The sequence below is a fragment of the Tupaia chinensis genome, unplaced genomic scaffold (genome assembly GCF_000334495.1).
Source record: "Tupaia chinensis unplaced genomic scaffold, TupChi_1.0 Scaffold145685_1, whole genome shotgun sequence".
Taxonomy (NCBI): domain Eukaryota; kingdom Metazoa; phylum Chordata; class Mammalia; order Scandentia; family Tupaiidae; genus Tupaia; species Tupaia belangeri.
Genome location: NW_006205542.1, coordinates 3,487,918 through 3,506,238, shown reverse-complemented (window position 1 = coordinate 3,506,238; position 18,321 = coordinate 3,487,918). Strand labels below are relative to the sequence as shown.

The window sequence follows — 18,321 nt, the reverse complement described above, 5'->3', positions numbered from 1 at the left end:
CCAAGTAACTATATATTGTACTGTCTTGAAGTCCATATTTATAGATCAAATGCTAAGAAAATCAGTCTTTATCATCTATCTTTCTCTTCACAGAATTTCTTTACAGAACCCAACCTTTTTCCAGTCCCATAACAGATGGAGTTTAATGCTTAACTAAAGGAAGTTAACAATAAACTTAGTCTTTACAGATACCAGGCAGTGGAGATAAGGAGAGGAATGACTCCACCAGCCCTTTCCAGCTAAGATTGTCAGGTGAAAAACTGCAGTCACACCTACTGCGTCTTTACTACCTCTAAGCCAGTCTCTAAGAGGCATCTTGACTCCATTTTGCTTCTGCTGCCCAGTGAAGCACAGCTTATCCTTAAGCCCCTTGTGCAGAACTGAAACAGATCACTGTCATTCTGCCTCGCCTGCAGAACTAATACTGCCCTTCAAGCAGTAATTGCTCCCCTGATACTTTTGGGTCTCCTTGTGATCCTGCCAAAGACAATGATCAGGCCTCCTCAAGATTCTACCCCACAGCAATGTCCTTTGTTTCCAAATGTACCTCACACAGACTCCATACCCTGTAAAAGTTTCATGTATCATTTAGTATGGGAAATGGTTATGGTTAGAGGTTCTGTCTTCTGCATCTACAGTCCATTATCTCCTTGGTGTTAGCCTCACTGAAATAAATTTTTTTCCTTGTTCACTAACTTTTATCTCTTTGTCAAGAGGCAAGTGGCAACAGACCTGATTTCTGGTCTTCGGAATAAGCATCCCTGCCTAGTCCAGTATCATTATCATTATTTAAAGTGAAATTTTAAAAAAATACCACACTTATCAGTAAGTACTCTCACAGAGATGTCTATAAGGGTCCACGGAAGAATGGAGGATGGAGTACTGCACTCTGCCAGCTAATGCTCTAAGAAATCAATATTCTAAAGCCAAATTCTCTCCCTTTCTCAATGCAAATGGAACTAAGAACTTGAGATCCCTATGCCCAGACTTCACCCTCCTGCTCCTCAGTCTAGCCAAGAGCCAATAGAAGCCAATCATCAGCCATCTATATTTGAGTTACAAGCGGCCCCATTCAGGGATTTCAACCACCAAAGACTCTCTGCCCAGACTTCACCCTCCTGCTCCCCAGTCTAGCCAGGAGCCAGCCTCCATACACTGATTTTCTAAACAGGTCCAGCTGCTCACTAGCCAAATATCTTAATACTTTAAGGTAAGATTAATTCTCAATTTTCACTGAATCAGTTGTGCAAAGGGAGAAAAATGGTACTGTTTACAGACTGCAGGTCACCTCCTTCTGCATTCCTGATTGCTCAGATTTAACTCCAAAAAATAGAAAAAAATCAGATGACCAGAAACCATGACAGAGGCACAAGAAATATGATATCTCTCTTCTAATGGAAAAGAATAATTCCTCTTCCTCCACAAAGAATGCAAGGGAACTCATGGAAATGTCAGATAAAGAATTTTAAATATTCATAGTGACAAAGCTAACAGAAATGCAAGAGAATACAGACAATGAACTTTAGAAGATGCAGGAGAAAAGAGACAAGTTCCAGAAGGTAAGGAAGTTCTTGCATGATCAGAAAGAAGAGATACACATCATTAAAAGAATAAAATGGAGGGGCCAGCAGGTGGTGTAATGACTGTGTCGCTGGACTTCCATGTCGTCAATTGTGGTTCAAGTCCTGGACCCAGTGGCTTAAGCTCATGCCAGGCACTTGTGCGTGCATGCCCAAGATCCCAAGAGGAGGAAGGAGCAGAAGGGATTGCGGCATGGCCATCCCCCCTGGGGGGTGATTTCTCGCTTTCTCTCTCTCTGTCTTTCTAGTGAGTGTACGCACCCTATAGCAAAAATATTCATTAGAGATGAAGGCTATAATACAGGAAATGAAAACTTCCTTTGAAAACATCAAAAGTGGGTTAGTTCATGCAGACCATCGACTCTCAGATGTAGAAGATAGAACCTCTAACCTCGAAATTTTCACCAAAAAGACTGAGAAAATCACACAGACACAAAATGAGAATAATATACAAGTAGTCCCAGATACCATTAGACACCCAAACATCTGGATAATCAGTATCCTAGAGGTGAAGAAACTAATCAAGGCATTAATCATCTATTCCATGAAATCCTAAAAAAAACTTTCCAAACCTAGAGAAGCATTCAGATATCCAGATCCAAGAAATACAAAGGACCCCACATAGAATCAACCCAAGAAGATCTTCTCCAAGGCACATCAGAGCCAGACTGATCAAAACCACAGACAGAGACAAGATACCAAAATTAGCAAGAGAGAACCATCAAGTTACTTTCAAAGGATATCCCATCAAGCTAACATCGGATCTCTCATCAGAAACAATGCAAGCAATGAAAGAATGGGAAAAAGCATTCAGTGTTAAGTGAAAAACAATTTCAACCAAGAATACAATACCCAGCAAGATTAACTTTCATATGGGAAAAAAAGACACAAACATTCTCAGATAAACAAAACCTGAAAGAATTTACCAACATCAGACCAGCTCTCCAAGAAGTGCTGGAGGGAGGCTTTACCAGGAAAACTAAAAGTCAGACACACAGAAATAAGAGTACAAGAAACAACCAAGATAATGGCCAGCCTAAAGGTAGGGACAAGCTTGCAGTTGAACGTTAATTCCAGAGTTTAAATGGAAAGATCAGATCACAGAAACCCTGCAAATTCAATAGAAGAGAGATGAATTACGTGAGTCTGAATTAATGAAATGGAATTTTTTTATGTTAGACTAAAACAATACTGATTTTCTTCTATACTTTGATTTCCATATTTAAGGATTTTTGTCTTCTCTTAAACTGTTGATAGGTTCCTCTCTCTACCTACTATTTGAACTGAATCCTAACCTTTTTCTTGATTTTAAGTTTTAAGCAAATTTCTCTTAACATTTTTTTATTTTGATCTATTAAAACTAAAATTTTTTTTTTTTTTTTTTTTTTTGCAGAGATTTTGAGATTTTTTTTTTTTCACTACAGGGTGCGTGCGCTCGCCAGACAGACAGAGAGAGACATAGAGACAGAAAGCGAGGAATCACCCCCCAGAGGGGATGGTCACACCACAATCCCTTCTCCTCCATTCTCTTCCTGGGATCTTGGGCACACACGCACACATGCCCGGCGTGAGTTTTAAGTCACCGGGTCCGGGACACGAACCGCGGTCGACTATGTGGGAATCCAGCGACATAGCCATTACACTAACTGCTGGTTCCCAAAACTAAAATTTTTTGAACTTTAAAAATGCCTTAAAAAAATACCTGTTAGTACCTATTTAATGACTGCATTAAGCTATATAGCCCCAGCGAGATGCTATTTTAGAGTATGTTCACTTTACTCACTGAAGTTTATGCCTAAAGTCAGACATGCGTTCTTAAATATGTACATATCAGCTGTGTTTGATATTGAAAGTCTTTAAGATGTTCAGTGAATCAATAAAATATGGGGGGAAACAAAAAAAGACCTTGAGGTCCCTCCCCCATTCAAAATAAGACAAAACAAAAGCATTCTTACAAGCAGAGGCTAGCAAGACTATTTTGAAGTCACAACCACATACCAGAGAGGATGCCAGTTTTCTGACCACGATTTGCTCTATGCTTTCTGTTAAGCTGTCTTCACAACCCAGGGGGTTATCAGATACTACTTGTAGAAGGCTTCAGTGACAAGAACTGTCCAAACACAGACGCGCTTTTGCAAAGGAAAAAAAAAATGCCTCCCAAAAAAGCTGACCACAGAACCAAGCTGACCCAGCAACAGCTGGCCCACGAGGCAGGAAAAGATAAGGAGTACTCTAAAAGGCTATAAAAAGCAGTAAAGTTTTAGCAACTCTTACCTGACCTTTTTAAAGCAGGAACTAAAGAGGAAGTGGATGTTACTGCTATAAACAAAGGAACAATTCAATGCAGATTGCGTCTTAATTATGTAATAATTGGACACTCATGGTTTATTATATAAGCTTCAGAAGAGCAATTTCAAATCTGGAGCCTGTTGAATTTTCTGCTTCTATTTTTGGTCTCCCTGCCCCAACACTGGCTTAAGACTGAGACAAGAGCTGAGAAACTGCAGTCAGTGACAACTGGAAGAGACTCCAAGCGAATCCAGTTCAGTGATTCTCAAATTGGCTATGCATCAGAAGCACCCGAAAAAACTTGGTAAAAATGCAGATTGCCCCCCAAATTCTGATTTAGTAAATCTAGGGTGCAAGGAGTTCCACTGAACTAGTCACTTAAAGCAGTAAATAGCTGAGAGTGTCCCAACTAGGATAATTCGAAGAATAAATCACAAGGCCTGTACCCACCTCCATCCTTCTTTCATTACTCGGCACAGCTTCTCAACGCAATGGATACTGAAGATGCCTAGACGTGAGCATTTATCAGTACTTCCAAAACGTGGCCAAAGAAAACCCAAACACAAGCAGAATTTCCTGGTGTGTTTATTTAAATTCAAAATCGGGCCGGCCGTGTTGCCTAGTGATTAAGGGAGCTAGATGGCACATTGCTGTCTGCAGTTTGAATCCCAACCCTGGCAATTTGAAAATCATGCCAGGTATGTATGCATATGTGCCCCAAATCCCAATAGGATGGAGAAATGGAAAAGAAGAAACTGTGGTATGACCATGTCCCATCGGGAAATGCTTTCTCCTCCTCCTTCTCTCTCTCGCTCTCTCGCTCTCTCGCTCTCTCACTCTCTCACTCTCTCTCTCATACACACACACTCCAGCAATTAAATAAAATTAAAATTCCTAGCTACCATGCCAAAATTAGTAAATTTCCATCTAGGGGTGGTCTGGACTACACATCATTAACACGCTCCCTGGTCAGTAGATCCTGAGACACACTGATGTTTCAGAACCACTGGGAAGTTCCAGTTGAAGCATCAGGTGGCCTCTGCTGTAGGCTCGGCTGCCTGAGCTGGAAGGGAGAGCAGACTTCCATCTGACCCTGAGGAAAGAGGGCACGGGGCTATGGTTATCGAATGAACAGGAATCTCTTAGTGACTTGGGCTCTTCCTTGGAGCTCTCAGAGGACCTTGAGCACCAGAGTCCTTGATCTCCGAGCTAACGGCTGCCTACAGTAAGACTTGCAGGGATCTGCTGTGTCCTGACCCCTCCTGTTCCTCAGAGCCTGGTTCTCAGACATCAATGTCAGCCTTTCTTTCAAAGAACATTTAAAATTGTCTTCTGGTCACCTATAATACAATTTATAATCATGCATATGAAAACATGTGTAACTAAGTGTGGTATAGTCATACAATGTGACAATATTCAGCCCAAAAAAGGAAGGAAATTCTCACATATGCTACAACATAGATAAATCTTGAGGACATTGTGCTAAGTGAAACAAACCAGTCACAAAAAGACATGCTGTATGATTTCACAGATATAATAATGCCCTCTCAAGAGAAGCCAGATCCCACGTAGTGGAATCCAGATTTGAAACCCCAACCTAGTCAGGCTGAAACGCACCAGGCACACGTGAGTGCCCAGGACTCAGTGGTCTGGAGGACTGGAAGAAGGGGATCACGGTGTGACTGGACACTATGCAAGGTGTTCCTCTCCTGCAGTCCCAAGCTCATGATCACACATGTGTGTTCTATCATGAATAAAAACAAACAAAAAATTTTTTTAAATCCTGGAAGTAAAAGACAATATTTGAAAGTCAAATGCAATTGAAGTTAATCCAGAATTTACTAATTCTGGAATGAAAGCTAGGAAGTTCATTCATTCATTCTCATTTTACAAATAAACATGTCATAATTGGGAAGATGCCAAGAGGCCATCAAGTGTCTCTTAACTAAAGGATCCTTTTCCTGACCTAGGAGAAGGGATGACTAAAGAATGCCATTTCCTGATTATCTGTGTGATCACCACAATCAAAGCTATGGTTAAGTTCTGTATTTCTCTCTATTTTAAGTTGCTGGAAGGCATGTGAACTTGCTAGAGAGGTGGGGGCAGGGAGAAAGCACCACCCCACAGGGGATGGTCATACCACGATCCTTTCTTCTCCATATTTCCTTTCAAGATTTGAGGCACACACACACATGCACACACACACACACGCACACACACTTAGTATGTTTCTCAAGCTGCTGGGTTCAGGACTTGAACCATGCTAATGGCTATGTGGGATCAAGCACCTTAACCATCATACCAGCTGGCCCTGTCCTGTATTTTTAATAGATTGACCTACAGTGGTAATACTGATATTATTCCATACTTTTGTTTGCTTGTCCATTTAGAGTTTTTTGCTTTAGAGCACCTGCACTGGGAGGAGTGGGGAGGGAGGAAAGGTGGATGTGAGAAGGAAAATGATAAATCACTCCCCAGGGAGGATGGCCACACTGCAATCCCTTCTCCTCCTGGGATCTTGGGCAGCTACGCACATGTGCATGGTGTGAGTTTCAAGTCACAGGGTCCAGGACTCAAACCAGGTTCAGCCATGTGGGAGTCCAGCATCTTCTGCTGGCATTATATATATATACACACACACACACACACACACACACACACACACTTAAATATATATATGTGTGTATGTATATTTATATATGTGTGTGTATATATATTTTATATATGTCTGTATATATACATACACACACATATTTAGATATATTTATACACATATATGTGTGTATATATATATACACACACACACACACACATATTTAGAGATAGTGGCTCACGATCCTCCTGCATCAGCCTCCTGAGTAGCCGGAGCTGTAAGTGTGTACCATTGCACCCAGCTTCATTCCATATTCTTTTTAGAGATGAAATGGGAATTCCAAATACTCTCCTGAAAATAAGTATTTTCCTCTCCCTGAGTTTTATGTAGAGAACAGTCACTACCTCCAAAAAATAAAAACATAGTTTATGATGATAAACTACTTAAATAATAAATACATTTTCCATAGTCAGTATTTAGTGCTAAAAGGAGTTTAATATAAGCAATATACAGTCCTTCCATGTTGTGCAGGAGTCATTCCCTCCTGGAAAGGGAGGGATTAGGAAAGACAAAAACTAAGAGACTCAATTATGTCCAAGGTTGCCTCTGGCAACATTTCTTTGATTATACTGACCCCTGGTGGCCTGTAAGGGACTTTTTTTGTTTTTTCCCCCCCATAAAGGGGCTTTTTTTTCTTAGGCTACCATATTATCACTAGAAATTAACACCTGTTATACATGCTTTTCTTCAGAAGGATAAAGTTGTTTTATAGAATGTGGAAAAAAGGGAAATCATATTTAGCTCGAAACAAAGGACTACTCTACAGCTTTCTTACCTGCATCTAGTAAACACCCACTTCTACCTAAGTGCAAAGCACTGAGCTAGACCGCAGGAATAGAGAGGTGAACTCAACGGGAAGGTCATGATTTTCAAAAGACTGCTATTAGAGAACATCCATTAAAAGCGACATGAAGGAACCTAGAGAAGCAGAGTGCCCTGGGTAAAAGCAAGTAGCTGAAGTAACGGTCGGTCGGGAAAACAGCATCTCAGGCAGAGAGAACAGCATAGAGGCAGGCTCTAGGGTGAGACAGCAAGCATAGTTAAACACGATGGAGGATAGAGTATGCCTAAAGCACAGAATTCGAGAACAAAGGTGGCACTTAACAAAGCTGAAGGAGTAGGCAAGGGCCAGATCTTGTGAATGCTTATAATTTTTTAAGTACCTAAATTTCTCAAGAGCATTATCTTCTCTTTCCTGTCAAAGCAATGTCACAGGTCAAGGCCACAAACCAACAACATCAGAAATCTTATCAATCTTTCAAATTCCAATCTCACATCTTCCATAGATCTTTCTCCACTATTCTACACTCCTCTCTTTTCTGGTACTTTTTCTGTTCACCATCCACTGAACAAATTACTTTCTCACTGCCCTTGCTGGTCCCTGTGCAGAGGTGGGTTCTGAATGCACTGACAACAGGCATCCTGACCCAAGGACAGCCCATCTACAGGCTGCCAGCCACCCACAAAGAGGCTCACTTGCAGAGCTCTGAGATAAGGGTTATTCAGCTGAACCAGTACAACCATTCTCATTTAAATCTAGACTGGAGAAGACCTTAAAGATCAGAAGATGAAAGGAGAATGGATAGACCAGGAGAAACAGGAAGAACAGCTGGCCCCAAAAGCTGGCACTCACTCTTGCAGTAAACCCTGTCTATCACCAAGGCGGCCTGCCACCCACACAATCCCTCTGCTGTTGCATTGCCTTGTATTTTTCTGTCCCTCCTCTGTCATTCATCTTTTTGTTGCTTTTGTTGCTATAAGGTGCATGAGTTCACCAGAGAGAGACAAAGAGAAAGCAAGAAATCGATCTCCAGCGAATAGTGGGGCCACTGGCCTCAGTGGCTTGCAAACACACCAGGAGTGTATGTAAGCATGCCCAAAATCCCAAGAGGATGATGAAAGTAAAGGGCTTGTCACTCTGTGGCAAGTGTATACTCCCTCTAGCAAACAATACAAATAAATATAATAAAATAAATAAAGTGGTTATCAATGCCAGGCAAAAAAACATTTTTTTTAAAAAAAGAGGTTGAAGAATAGCTAGTAAGATACCAGTATGATAGCCCAGTGTTTACACTGTGAGAGACCCTTGATGATCAGCCCCTCCCTCAGTGTGAAATAGTGCCCTATGTTAGATTCCTGTTGTGGTTATTACTGCACTAAATTAGAAATGTATAAAAATAAGAAAATAAGGGGACCAGCAGTTAGCATAATGGCTATGTCACTGGACTCCCACGCAGTCGACCACGGTTCGCGTCACAGACCCAGTGGCTTAAAACTCACACCGGACAAGTGTGCGTGCGTGCTCAAGATCCCGAGAGGAGAATGGAGGAAAAGGGATTGCGGCGTGGCCATCCCCCCTGGGGGGTGATTTCTCACTTCCTATCTCTCTGTCTCTCTCTGTCTTTCTGGCAAGTGTACGTGCCCTATATCAAAAACCTCTCAGAAAGAAAGAAAGAAAGAAAGAAAGAAAGAAAGAAAGAAAGAAAGAAAGAAAGAAAGAAAGAAAAGAAAAGAAAAGAAAAGAAAAGAAAAGAAAAGAAAAGAAGATCTCAGATGCAAAACCTACTAATATGTTTTTAATGGTTACACATTACATTATTCTCTAAAAGCATGAACCTTTTTTTAATGTTACTTCCAATATCCATCTCACATTCGGTAGGGCTTCTGCTACCCTAATAAGAGCAAGAAATAGGGACCAGCAGGTGGCATGGTGGTTAAGGCGCTAGACACTCCCACATGACCAACCACCGTTTGAGTCCTAGCCCTCGTGGCTTGCTTTCTCACTTTCTTCCTCCCTCTTTCTATCTCTCTCTCTCTCCGCGTGTGTGTGAGTCTCTCTCTCTCTCTGGTCAAATTAAAATTAAAATGAATTTAAAAAATTAAATAAATAATTCTAAAAAAAAAAAAAAGAGCAAGAGATAAAGAGATAGACAACCCCAGCAGGGTCTTCATGTTGCAATCCACTCCTGTTCAGTTAGCCATGGATTTGGGACACACACATGCCCAGTGTACTCACAAAGTTCTTTTGATTTGTTTTTATTTTTAATTATAGTAAAAATCCATACATAGAACAAGAGGGAGTAGAAGGTAATGGAGTAGTGAAATGTGACAGTCTGCAAGACAGAACCACAGAGAGAGGTTCCAGATTCACATCTGCAAAATTCTGAGTACACCAGGTACACATGTGGTCATGGTCCAGGACTAACTGAAGCTGGTAGGGGGTAGTTGTGGTGTCAGGACCCTGTGGATTACTGTCTGTATATGTGTGTGCCTACCTCATTCGTGGAAGAAGTAAGTAAAAACTTTTTTAAAATACAAGAACATAAAATTTACCCTCCCCCCCTCCTTTTTTTTTTTTTTTTGCCATAGGGTCCATGTACTTGCTGGAGAGAGAGACAGAGACAGAGGAAGGGAAAGTCAGAACTCACCTCCTGGAGGGTGGTAATGCTGCAATCCTTTCTCCTCCATTCTCATCTCAGGATTTTGGACTCAGACACAAAAGCGCCAGGTATGGTTTTCAAGCCACCGAGTCCGAGACTCAAACTGCAGTTGACCATGTGGGAGTCCAGAGCCTTAACCACCACACCAAATACTGCCCCCCACATCTTAACCATTTTTTAAGTGTGGCGTTCAGTAGTGTTGAGTACATTCACGTGGTTATGCAAAAAATTCCCAGAACGTTTTTAATCTTGCAAAACAGATACCTCTATACCATTAAGCAACTACCTCCTCCTCCCCAGCGCTGGCAACCATCATCCCACTTTTTGTCTCCATGATTTTGACTATTCTAATTGTCTTGGATAAGAGGCATCACAGTGTATTTGTCCTCTTGTCACCTCGTAATGTCACTCAGAAAAAAATCCTCAAAGTTCATCTTTGCTGTAGCATGTGTCAGAATATGTCAGAAGATACTTTCTTCTTAAAGTGGTGAAACCCCATTACATTTTATTATTATTATTATTGCCAGAGGGCACATGTGCTCATCAAATAGAGAGAGAAAGCATCCCCCAGTGAGGTGTGGTCACGCCATAATCCTTTTCCTCCATTCCTCCTTCCCATCAGGATCTTGGGCACACACAGACACATGTACTCAGCATGCTCTTCCAGCCACCTGATGGAATTCAAGCTATGGCTGACCATGTGCAGTTCTAAAATGCACCGTACTCAACACTGCACTACAGGGCAACACCCCCTGAACCATTACTTTTAAACAAAGCAAATGCAAGAACATAATTCTAAAGAAATAATTAAGAATGGTAAATATCTTATTGTTTCAAAAACTAAGCTAAGTTTTTCCTCTGGGGTGCTCCTTTCTGGAGGGCCTAGAAATGGAATCACGATTCTAAGATAAGACAAAATCATCTATTTCCATTTATTTGCTGAGGCTCCTCTTCCCCATAACAGATGTTTTTCTAGAGGACTGTTATTTATCAGGTTGAAACCATATAAAATTACTGGCATTTGGCACTTTTGATATATACAAATGGCAATTTCATATTTCTAACCAAATAACATTTTTCTTTTAAACTGATCTGAGAGAGAATGCTTTAAAACTGAGTAAGGGTTTATTATGTCTTACATCTACTCTGGGCCCAGACTCAAGGTACTTCTACCATGATGGTGAGGTCATGGGGAAACAGGGTCAAGTAGGGTACTTAGACTCTGCCAGAGACCTGAGGTCAAATCTTGCTTCTTTCACCTTCCAGCTGCAAACATCTCGGCAAGTCATGAAACTTCCCCAAGCTTCATTTTCCACTTCTAGAAGTTGAGTTTAATAAAACCTGTTTTTCAGAACTACTATGGTAATGCAAGTAAAAGCAGGGCACTTTTATCTTGTCTTTGGACTTATGCCAATAAACAATTATTCTTTCTAATACAGAGGTTCTCTGTCGAGCAGTGAGAATGTGACACTCTGCAAGACAGAACCACATTTGGCAAAGTCTGAGACATGGTTAGTGTTCACAATTTAGAGGAAGAAGAAGCTGCTGCTGGCAACTAGTAGGGAGAGGCCAAAGACACTGCCAAGTATCCTACAGGATGGGGCTCACCCAAAGAATTTTTTTCCAAACTGTCAATAGTGAGAAGCCCTGTTCTAAGAAAACATTTTTAAAGCTCTTATTCATTCATTTATACATATTTTTAAATTCCAAAGCACAATGGGACACTTTCAATCAATTTTCAAGTGTCTCATAGTGATACCCAGGAGGAAATCTGAGGCACAGAGAGCCAGAAGGCATGCTAACACCCCTGCCCTGTTAGAGCTCAGAGCTACATGAGTTGGCAGCAAATAAAGAGAGTAGAGGGAGGAGCTGGAGAGAAAGAGGGATGAGAGGTTGCTGTAGCTGTTTAAAGTCACTACTTCTTAAAACATAGATAAAGGGGCCAGCATGTAGTCTAGTGGCTAAGGTGCTCGACTACCAAGTGGCCAAATGCAGTTTGAGTCCCAAACCTGGCAGCTTGAAACTCATGCCAGGTGTATGTGCGTGTGTGCCCAAAATCTCAAAAGGAGAATGAAGAAGGGACTGACTGCAGTATGGCCATCTCCTGTGGGCAGTGATTTCTCAATTTCTGTCTCTCTCTGTCTCTCTGGCAAGCACACACACCCTATAGCAAAAGAAATCTCTCAATAAATAAATAAATAAATAAATAAATAAATAAATAAATAGGGTAAGTTAGTACAATCACTCCTCAGCAATCATTATCCCAAAACATAAAACATGCCAAATAATAACTGTATTCATTACTTAGTTTTAAAATAGTCAATATATGCAACAAATAAGATGTTTATCTATTTAATCAGCTTTATACTAAAAATGCCAAAATTTAAATTTTCAAATAGTCTATCAGAGAGAAAAAATATTAAAACTGATATGTTATAATGAAGGTCAACCAACTGATAAACATAGTAAGTTAAAAATAAATCATATTCACATTAATTCTTTTCTACCCATTGAATAAATAACTTTGGACATATTTTACCCATCTAATCCATTTAAGTGATTTTAACATTTCCCCCAAAATGTATGTATACTCACATTCACTTGAACTTGAATGGACCAGTCACCAAGAATTGGATGGGAAGATAATTGAAAAGTCCGGGAAACAACTCCAAGATCATTTTGTTGTGACAACCACTGTTGGATCAAATTTGACTTGGGGTCCTAAAGTGAAAAACATACACGTTAACCACATAAAGGCCGTTCGTACACGCACATGTGCTGTCATTCCGGTTAGCAGCGATGCTTCACAGCACTCCCAAGCACAGTGAGAACCTTCCTCCAAATATGACACAAAGATAATTTTTGGAAGATGTCAATTCCATACTACTATAAAGAAAAACCTGGGGTTTTTTCTTTTATTCTATTTCTCCCAAGATCATCTTCACTCTGCTCTAGCTCCTCATTCCTGGCACTGTATTTCCTTCTACCTCGAACACCACATGCACAAAACTAAGCTTGTAGAGGTGGTGATAGTGCTAGTATTAATCTCCACTGTGGAAAGGCAGCTGGTAGTGTAGTGGCTGAGGCACTGGACTGACCACAGTTCAAGTCCCAGACCTCACGGCCTGGAAATCATTCCGGTGCATGTGTGTGCATGCCCAAAATCCCAACAGGACAATGGAGGAGAAGGGATTGTGGCATGGCCATCCCCCCCCCGAGGGTGATTTCTCACTTCCCCTTGCTTTGTCTCTTTCCGCAAGTGCACACCCCTTTAGCAAAATCTGGGGGGAAATTCTGCTACAGAGATAATGGCCTCATTTACTAAAAGCCCACTATGTTTCAAATACTCTGCCTTATTTCTAATTATTATAATCCTCCTTGGGGTAGGATTACCACTTTACAGTTAAGAGAACTGATGCTTAGAAAGGTTAGCAAACATTCAACAGTAAGTGGCATGGCCCAGTAGTACAGCATCAAGATGTGATAGAATTCAGCACTCAAACCCATGTCTGTCTTTCAACTCAACAAAAATATATCAGAAACATCTTTGACCAAGAGGACAACTGAAAAACACTTCAATCTTCCATGATCATTGCTAGTCTCCCAAGCAATGATCCTTTAAGACAATATCCTTCTGAGCCAATTCTAGCAGCCACCCCAGGTAACTCTCTCATAGCCCCTGCTCCGTCAATGCTGTCTCATTAAAATCTCTCAAATTTGCCTCCTCCTTACATTCCTCACATCCAACCACTATGACCTGCTTTCAAACTGATGCAATTTATCTTTCCCCTCCATTCTTGCCCTCTGAGAACATCTTCCCCGCTGCTAGCAGTGTGACCCACCTGAAATACAAATCTGAGAAGGCGGCACAGTGGCAGAATCGCTTAGCATAGCTCGGAGCTTATTACAAGCAGTGAATGTGCACTGACCACTACACTGCACTACTATGTAATGATGGCTTCTGCTTGCCTTTAGAACGTCTATGATGCTTTGTATAGCTTACAAGGCCCTTCATAATATGACCTCCTCCACATTTCTAGCTGCTTCTTCCTCCAAACACATAGATTTGCTTGCAGTTCATCCCAAGTCCCATGCATGTAGTCCTCTGAAATCGCCTCATGAAATGCACTCCCTGCCTTGTCCACTGGTGAAAAAGCGCCAGCTTCTGCCTTCTGTACATGCCTCCCACAGGCGCAAGTAACCACTTGTGGGGAAACCTTAGAACACCTGGAGTTTATCTTTCTTCAGTACTTGTGAGGGACTTCAAAAGTTCATGGAAAATGATATTAAAGTATGAGTTTATTCTGGTACAGAAACTTTTAAGGCCACAGTTTCTTCACGATATACATTTTCCACAAACTTTCTGAAGACTCCTTGTATAATGCTGAAGGCATTAAAATGTTTCTTTTACATTTTTTACTTTACAAGAAATGTATATTTTTTTATTTACAACTAGACTGAGAACTCCTGTGAACAAGGATCAGATATTCTCCCCTGATCTTATTCTCCATCCTTTGAGTAGAAGCAATAAGTTGTCTAGTTTTTAAAAGTCAAAAAAACCCCTCCCACAGTAGGGATATAAAAGTTAGGGATAACCACAACACTGAGACACGAGTAGGGAGTATTCTAGTAAGCCAGAAACTAATTGTTAAAATAAAAAACCAGAAGCAAGTCAGGAACACAGTATCCTTGGCAGATCCTGGGTCAGGCATTGTAAGAGCAGTCGGCCCCATTGTGCCTGCCACAGCATGAGGCTCTGCCACAGATCTTACAGGCTCTGGAATGAGGGGAGCAACACAATGGCAAATAAATATATGCCATCTAGCAATTCAGGTGTGCAAATGAAAACAACGGAATACCATTTTTCTTCTGTCAGACTGACAAAGATTAAAAGCATAATGGCAACAATAACTCGGTGGAACCTGAAGCGCAGGAAGGGAATGTCCACACTCTGCGGACATGCTGTTGTGGGGAAGGTGTACGTTTCTCCCAGACAGTGTCATGGCCCTTTAAAAGAAGGAAGTTCAAACTGATGTCTTGATAACTTTGTATGTGAGGGATTGGGAGGCTTAGGAGTGAACTGAGATAATCTCTCTGATTTCCAAGCCCATCTTGGACCTAGGCCTAACTATCAATAACATGAAAGACACAGAGAACGTAGAAACAAACACCAGGAGTCTTTGCCGAGTACATCAGGGTTTGAGCAGGCCATGTGTGGTGGCCGCTCTGCTGAGCCCAGCATTTACATGTGGTCATCTCCTGCTGGGACAGCCATCTACAATGTAAGCAATGCTCCTTTTATAGTCAGAACAGCTGTAGGCCAGGGACGTGGAATGCACCCCCCCCCATGCCCTTTAACACTTCTGGATGGCTATCAGGTGCCTCAGCACAGTACCTGTTACCTGTGACAGACTGCCTCAAGCACTGAATTCCTTGGCAGGAGGATGTGTCTGTGAAGACTATTTCCTGAGTCCTGGATTGTGTACGGGATACATGTCTGTCCAGCCTGTACACTAGAGAAGGCCAATAACTCAGGTATGGCAGAAACCCCTCCCCTGCAGGGCTGCAGGGCTGCAGTTCTGAGTTTACCACTGCTGATCTAAGCCAGAGTGTTGGGGCACAGTCACAGATATACCCTAAGTCAGTAATAGCTGTTTTCACAGAAGGTTGTTCACCTGTACCAGGAGTAACAACTTCTCAGAGAAGACAAGTCATGCGGGAAACCAGCCAGGCCAGCTGCCTTCACTGTCAGAGGCATTTATTTCCATAGAGTTAGGCCAAACTGGCTGGTGGAGTCCAGAATTAGGGTGGAGATGGTGTTTCTACATGATCTACCATGGCTAAAAGGCCGATGGAGCCCCTTTCCTTCTGGGGTAAGTTACTGGGACGAGCAAAATGAATAATATCCAGTGATTTCTAAAAAAAAAAAAAAACCGCCAAACTTCCCCTAGATATGCTCTGAGATCAGTATTCTTAACTACATCCTGCAGCTATTCTCAGCTGGGCGAGATGGATCCCCAAAAATTGGCCTCAAAGCTCTTGGATGCACTTCTTCACATTAGCCTGCAGGTGGTGCTGCACAAGGGAACACAGCTTTGTGCCAGTAGGGGCTCTAGCTATGCTATGTCCCACTTTTTTCTGGGAGGTTTTGCCAAGAAAACAATTATTCCAATTATTCGCAAAAGATGTAAAAAACATCACAGTCCAGTGAACCCTGGGCAAATGACCATTTGTGCCTGGAGCAATACAATGGTGTGGGCATTCCCATCCATGCTCTGACCCTACCTCGGCAAGTTACCAGGAAAGAGGCAGCCAGACCTGAGTCCACTGCCCAGATACAGAGAGGGGGGCATATGGCCACCTGCCATTCACTGATGCAAAACACTTTGGGTTCCAGGAGCAATTTTAGTCTCCCCTCTAAATCCCTTTCCCCTGGCCAAAAGGGCTACACAGCCAGGCCAGCAGGATTCCTCGGTACCAGAGCTAATAAGAAGTAGGTCTCTCTGAGCCCTTCTGAAAAGCTGAATGTGGCGAGGTAACTCCAAATTGGACAAAAGAGTCAGAAGAATCTAAAACTGAACAGTTTCAAAGGCAGATACTAGAGCAGAGTAGAGAGGCAGAGCCACAAAAAGGCATTGACTTGCCCTCCAGAATCAGCAGGATTAGTTCTGCATTAGCGCCATTTGCCTGAGGTACAAGGAAAGACTGACTAAACAGCCAGAAATAGCAGGCATTTACTGTTAAATCACCTACATAATACACAGTTTTGGGCATCTGGTACATTTTCAATATATGAGCAGTAACTGACAAGGGACAGTATGAATAGTCAGTTCAAATCTGCTCAGCATCATGGTAATTTAGAAATGCTATTTATTGCATCAACCTGCTATATAGACTTTGCATTACAGAGCAAAGGCAGGCATTCTTGGAGCTGTCAATTCTGAAATAATACTAGCTCAATTCAAGAAAACAGGCCAAACAAGGCAGTATCTGCCACAGATACATAAAAGTTATATGTATACATGTTTGTCTGATTGATTTTTGTTGCTGTTGTTGTTTTAATTTATAACAACAAAGAAACTAAGAAGACACTGAACTAAAAAATCTAAATTTACCTTCCACCCTATGTTATGCATTAGAACATGTAGAGCGACCAATGACCTAGCACTTAGGGGGTTCCCAGGACAACCGGCTTTCAGTTTTAAAATCAGGAGCATCTCGAGCAAACTGGAATGAATTAGTCATCTTATTTCTGTGTAATAATCAAATGTCTAGTATTCTCAGCTTGATTGTAGAAAATCCAAACCAGCTGGACCTCAACTGTCTTCAACTGGATTCTCACAGGAAAGCACTCAGTCTGCTAACCATGCTGCCTCCAGATCACTGGAGTGTTTCAGCAGCAAAGGCCAAATGACTACCTATCAGAGGGGTTCCTATAATAATAACAGTAATAATGGCTAATGTTTAGTGAGCATGCACTATATGCCACACACGGTTATAAAAGGTTTGTTTGAATCATTTAATTCTCACAAACATGTTGTGAAATACTAACACACATTTCACAGATAAGAAAATGGAGGCTCAGAAAAATCACACAGCTACCATCTGTTCTTAGAGCTGACAATGAATTTTAAAATGGTAAGTCAAATTATTATCATGCTTCTCTTCATCAATGTAAAACCAAAGTCCAAATCATGGACAAGACCCTGTACCACCTCAACCCTCAACTGACACACTTGCATCCAACCTCGTGTCCTAATACTTATCCCCTCACTCCTGGACTCCAGTATACCGCAGCTTGTTGTTCCTCCACTGAGCCAAACTGACTCCCTCCTACTCAGGGGCCTTTGCTCCCTCTGGGTGTGCTCATTCTTTCATTGCTTTTAAGTATCTTCTCAAACAGGTCTTCTCTGACAGCATTATAGAAAATAGCAAACACACACACACACTTCCCCCCTGCACACGCACACACACACACACACCTGTACCTTTATATATTTGTGTGTTTACTTGTCTGTCTTCTCACTATCGACTGAGTAAAATAAATCAATGTGAGAAGGTATACAAGCTGTTCTGTACACTGCCCCACCTCGGTCCCTCGAGCAGTGAAGGACAATAAACATCTGATGAACCAATAAATCAGTGAAGAAGCCAGAACTGGAACTCAAGCAGGCCAACTTCAGAGCCTGAGTTCTTTTATTTGGAGAGGTTTTGCTATAGGGCGCATGCGCTCACCAGAAAGACAGGGAGAGACAGAGAGATAGAAAGCGAGAAATCACCCCCCCAGGGGGGATGGTCACGCTGCAATCCCTTCTCCATTCTCCTCTCAGGATCTTGGGCACGCACATGCACCCGGCGT

At 41.7% G+C, this 18,321-nt stretch overlaps 1 protein-coding gene across 1 annotated transcript in view; it reads right to left on the bottom strand.

Moving 5' to 3' along the window:
- Positions 1 to 18,321, bottom strand: part of CD109 (CD109 molecule) — a 152,288-nt gene that overhangs the window by 102,699 nt on the left and 31,268 nt on the right. The window contains exon 5 of the mRNA XM_027768228.1: positions 12,558 to 12,683. Within this exon, the coding sequence (XP_027624029.1) occupies positions 12,558 to 12,683 (126 nt within the window). The remainder of the gene's footprint in view (positions 1 to 12,557; positions 12,684 to 18,321) is intronic.